We start from the raw sequence: 5,819 nt of genomic DNA on the forward strand, positions 1-5,819 counted from the left end.
AACAACCTTGCTATAAGCCTATAATTGCTTTGTAGATTGTCTTTTATGGTTTCAAGTGTATGCTTTATAGATTGTCTTTTATGCTTTATAGATTGTCTATTATGAACCAATATACATGTATATGTGCTTAACTGTGTAACCCATATTGATATATATTGGTTTATTGACTCACCTTTTATGTTAATAAAACCTTGAGTATTACCGAATTGAGGTATTGAATCTCAATTGGTGGGAGTTGTGTCAGATACATAAAGAATGATATTTAGTGCATTGACTCACTTTACAGTTGCATCCCAATACTGATATATATTAAGTGCTAAATAGGATTATTTTATAAAATAATTCCTATGGCCCTCCATTGTCGGTGAATAAAGGTTCTATTAAATTAAAATTTTGTTGAAGCCAAAAGGATAGACTTGATTTTGGTTTAGTAGTTCCTCTTGTTTACTTCTTGGGAAGACAGGTGTGTGTATGACTGGTGGGAGTGTGGCTAAAATAGCAACATAATCATACTAGTACATATATCACACTCAAATAATGGTTTGCACTTATCCAAATAAACATGACCACTAAAATAGTGTAAAACATGTTTGATTTGGAGGCCAAAAGTAAATCGGGAGTCTTAGATAAATTAAATAAAATTAGAAACATGAGATGAAATTATGATGAATAGTATCTATTTGCCTTTATATGGTGTGCACAGTATATTTCAAAAGAAATTATTGGAGCATGCAAGGTAAGGGTTCCCGATGCCCACTTCGAACTATTTATGAATATAATTGTTATATTCTGTTCTGGGAATCTATGATATTTTGTTCTTGTGGGAGGTACCATTAGTTATTCAAAAACCTGAATATGATGGATATATGTATGTGAAAATATTATTTTATATTATTTTGCAGATTCATTATGACCAATTTTAATCCCTTAGCTAAGATTTTGGATGAAAATCGATTGTTTGGACCAAACTATGTAGATTGGAAAAGGAACCTAATCATTGTTCTCATTGCTGATAAGATAGCTCATGTCCTTAATATTGAGGCACCAAAACTTGCTTTAGCTGATGCCATTAAGGCGCAAAGAGATGCATTTAATAAGTGGCATGAGGCTGATGAAATGGATAAATGCTACATAATGGCCTCTATGACCAATGTGTTGCAAAAACAATGCCAAAGCCTAGTTACAGCACAAGATATGATGCTGCACCTCAAAGAGATGTTTGGAGAACAAAGCAGAAGTGCACGACAAATTGCTATGAAAAATCTCATGTCCACCAAAATGGTGGAAGGAACTCCAGTTCGGGAACATGTCCTGAAGATGATTTCTTTCATCAATGAACTGGATATGCTTGGTGCAGAAATTGATAGTGAGACCTAAGTTGATGCAATCCTAGCATCTTTACATGATTCTTTTAATCAGTTTATCATGAACTATAACATGAATAAGATAGTAATGACATTGTCAGAGCTGCTCAATATGTTGAAAGCATTTGAGGATCTCATCAAGAAAGAAAAGCCTACTGTAATGTTGGCTGAAAAATCTGATACTTCTCTTAAGTTGAAGCCTAAGGGTAAGAACTTTAAGAGAAAAGGGTCTCAATCATTCAATAAGGCTCAAGGTGACAAAGTGAATAAGGACACTGAGAAAAAGAAAGCAAAAGGAAATTGTTTCCATTGCGGTAAGCCTGGTCGTTGGAAGAGAAACTGTCGCCATTATTTGGCTTCTCTGAAGAATGACAAACCTGCAGAAGGTATGTCTAATTTGCTCGTTATTGAAACAAATTTAATGGATGGTCCATTTGATTCTTGGTGTGTAGATTCTGGTACAATCTCACACATTTGCAATGTGTTGCAGGGGTTCAAGGAGACCCGAAGGCTAAATGAAGGGGAGGTGATCCTAAAGATGGGGACTGGTGCAACTGTTGCTGCCACTGCCATTGGAACCTTTTATTTAGAATTATCTTCTAGTAGAACTCTTGTTTTAGAAGATTGCTTATATGTGCCAGAAGTGCGAAGAAATTTTGTTTCAGTTTCAAAACTTAGTTGTTCAGGATATTCATTTCTTTTTACTTCTAAACTTGTTGTTAAGTTTAATAATAAATTTGTAACTTCTGGCATTTTACAAGATGGTCTTTATTTTTTGAGTTCTATTGATAATTCTATTAATTGTGTTGAGAATGATATTGCTACCAGTGTGTTATCTCTTAAAAGAAAAAGAGATGTTAATCCTAACTATTTGTGGCACTTAAGGCTTGGTCATATCAATATTGACCGAATCAATAGATTGGTAAGGGATGGGCCATTGAATCTTTTGAAGGTAGAACCTTATCCAATTTGTGAGACTTGCTTACAAGGGAAAATGACTAAAAGTCCCTTTACAAGAAAGGGAGCTAAAGCCATTGATGTATTAGGATTAATACACACTGATGTTTGTGGTCCTATGAATCACATGGCAAGAGGTGGTTTCTATTACTTCATTACTTTTATTGATGATTATTCTAGGTATGGTTATTTGTACCTAATGAAACATAAATCTGAATCTTTTGAAAAGTTCAAAGAATTTCGTAATGAGGTTGAGAAACAAGCTGGAAAATGCATAAAAGTTCTTCGCTCTGATAGATGAGGAGAATACCTCTTGGATCAATTTAAGGAATATCTAAAAGAAAATGGGATTATTTCTCAATTGACTCCCCCTGCCACACCTCAACATAATGGTGTAGCTGAAAGAAGAAATAGAACCTTATTAGATATGATTCGTTCTATGATGAGCATGTCAGAGTTGCCAATTTCATTTTGGGGTTATGCTTTGGAGACTGCTATTTATTTATTAAATAGAGTCCCTACCAAATCAGTTTCTAATACCCCATATGAGTTATGGACTGGTAAGAAACCAAGTCTAAATCACTTAAAGATATGGGGTTGTCCAGCACATGTTAGAAAGTCTAATATGGATAAGCTAGGACGTAGGAGTGATAAATGTTTATTTGTTGGCTATCCCAAGATGTCTACTAGTTTCTATTTTTACATTCCTAGTGAGCAAAAAGTGTTTGTGAGCAGGAATGCTATTTTTCTTGAGGAAGATTATAGCTTAAATGAAAGTAGAGTAAAAGTTTCTCTTGATGAACAAACTGATAACCCAATGGCTGAGTTGAATGAGAATAATGAGGAGCAAATAATAGTGCCTACTAAACCAAATAAAATACAAGAGACTCGACGTAGTAAAATGACTATCAGGCCTCTAGTTAGACTCAATTTGTTAAATGAGATTTATCTAATGGAGTCAAAGGAGCATGATAATGATCCTTTTACTTATCAAGAAGCAATGACTGATAAGGACGTTAAGAATTGGAAAAGGGCCATGGAATCAGAGATGGACTCAATGTATACCAACCAGGTCTGGACCTTAGTAGACAAACCAGAAGGTATTAAGCCTATTGGTTGTAAATGGGTCTACAAAAGGAAGATAGAACCTAATGGTAAGGTGGAGACCTATAAAGCTAAGCTAGTGGCAAAAGGGTATAATCAAAAGGCTGGAATTGATTATGAGGAAACTTTTTCGCCAGTAGCCATACTAAAGTCCATAAGGATTCTATTGTCAATTGCTGCACATTATGATTATGAGATATGGCAAATGGATGTTAAAACAGCTTTCTTGAATGGACACATTCAAGAAGAAATTTTTATGGACCAACCAAAAGGTTTCATATCTCATGGTCAAGAATCAAAAGTGTGCAAGTTGATGAGATCTATATACGGCCTAAAGCAAGCATCACGCAGTTGGAACATCCGTTTTGATGAGGCAATCTAATCGTTTGGTTTCTCACAAAATATGGATGAACCTTGTGTTTACAAAAAGGTTAGTGGGAGCACTATTACATTTTTAGTTCTTTATGTAGATGACATACTACTCGTTGGCAATGATGTAGGAGCAATGTCATCTATAAAAGTATGGTTATCTAGTCACTTTGCAATGAAAGATCTTGGTGAAGCGTCCTATATACTCGGAATTAAATTGTTTAGAGATCGAAAGAAAAGGTTATTGGGACTTTCACAAGTCAATTATATTGACAAGATATTGGCTAGGTTTAGCATGCAAGATTCCAAGAAAGGATTTTCACCTTTTAGACATGGAGTTCATCTCTCTAATCAAATGTGTCCTAAAACACAAGAAGAGAGAGAGAAAATGAGAAATTGTCCTTATGCTTCGGCTATAGGAAGTCTCATGTACGCAATACTTTGCGCTAGGCCAGACATTTGTTATGCAGTGAGCATTGTGAGTAGATATCAATCCAATCCAGGTTCTGAGCATTAGACAGCAATGAAACATATCCTCAAATATTTAAATAGGACCAAACATTATTTCTTGATGTTTGGTGGTGAGGATTTGACTATCCAAGGATATACAGATTCTGATTTTCAATCTGATATTGATGATAGAAAATCAATTTCTGGATTTGTGTTCACTCTTGGCAGAGTATATAGCTACAAGTGAAGCTGCAAAGAAAGCTATGTGGATTTGCAAGTTCATTCAAGAACTTGAAGCTATTCCTTCTATTGAGTCACCCATTACTATCTATTATGACAATAGTGGGGCTGTTGCAAATGCAGTAGAACCAAGGGCTCATCAAAGGACAAAACATATTACACGTAAATATCACTTGATACGTGATATTATACAAAGAGATGATGTAGCAATAACAAAGATTGCCTCTGCCAATAATGTTGCAAATCCACTCACAAAGGCATTGTTTCAAAAGGTGTTTGAGAAACATTTGGAAGCAATGGGTATTAAATATATGTATGATTGGTTTTGAGTGTAAGTGGGAGATTGTTAGAATTATGTGCCCTCAAAAACAATACTATGTATTTTTATTTGATGATAAAATTTTATTTTCACATTCATAACTTTTATAGGTATATTTCATTGTTTAAATGTGGCATGTGATGTCACCTCTATAGGAAAAATCATGTTAATGGTTAAGGAACTAAAGACAGGGAGTAATGATTTTTCATATATTATTAAATTGTTCTAGGTTGTGGATATTAATTGAATATTACCACTGAAACCTACACTTGTTGTGCTGCTATATGATAGGATGATTTACTCCATCAATGAAGTAGTGACTTTAAGCAAACAAGTGGGTGTAATGTAACAAGTATATACACTGAATTGGATCCGATCAAGGACACCTTATGGAGTGATCATTGTTAATTAAAAGGTTGTTCTATCACAATTTTTCTATTGTCCTCAAACATGAGGGGTTTGTGTATATTTATTTATTATGCACATAACTTTGACAATGTCAACCGGTGATGCCAATTTTAAAGGTTATATACAGACACGTTGGGTTATGTATGTAATGAGTAAAATATATAAATGCTCAACAATGAATCCACCAGTCTCTGAAGAAAATAGTATATTCAGTTGATTTTCATATTGAAGTTGGACTCAAAACAAAACCGGCCGGTGACATTTTTCAAAAATGTTTTTCATATATATAATATTATATATATATATATATATATATATATATATTTAAAGAGTTTTTTAAAAATATTTTGGAGTCCAATAGAAATTATGAAATCAAGAAATTAAGGGGTCACATAAGCTAGGGACATGACAATGATATTTATCTAGTCCTAGTGGCTTGTGGGAATATAGTATGGTAGAAGGACATAGATATAAAATTGTATGAAATGGGACCTCATTTGTAATTCTCTAATCTTTAGGGGTCAATTGCAATGTGTTGATGGACATTATTGCAATATGTAGAAGTTCAAATATTTTCTTGATATGGTTGAGAAAATTAAGAAATAATT

At 33.9% G+C, this 5,819-nt stretch overlaps 1 protein-coding gene across 1 annotated transcript; it reads left to right on the forward strand.

The window, feature by feature from the left end:
- The first annotated feature begins 909 nt into the window (after positions 1-909).
- LOC126696474 (uncharacterized) lies at positions 910-1,377 on the forward strand. The gene has a single exon (XM_050393209.1). The coding sequence runs from the start codon at positions 910-912 to the stop codon at positions 1,375-1,377; it is 468 nt and encodes a 155-aa protein (XP_050249166.1).
- The last annotated feature ends 4,442 nt before the right edge of the window (positions 1,378-5,819 follow it).

Source organism: Quercus robur, chromosome 8 (assembly GCF_932294415.1).
Source record: "Quercus robur chromosome 8, dhQueRobu3.1, whole genome shotgun sequence".
Lineage (NCBI taxonomy): Eukaryota > Viridiplantae > Streptophyta > Magnoliopsida > Fagales > Fagaceae > Quercus > Quercus robur.

What these genes read in the sequence shown, in the direction of transcription:
- LOC126696474 (XM_050393209.1), top strand. Translation starts at nt 910, where the DNA reads ATGACCAATTTTAATCCCTTAGCTAAGATTTTGGATGAAAATCGATTG.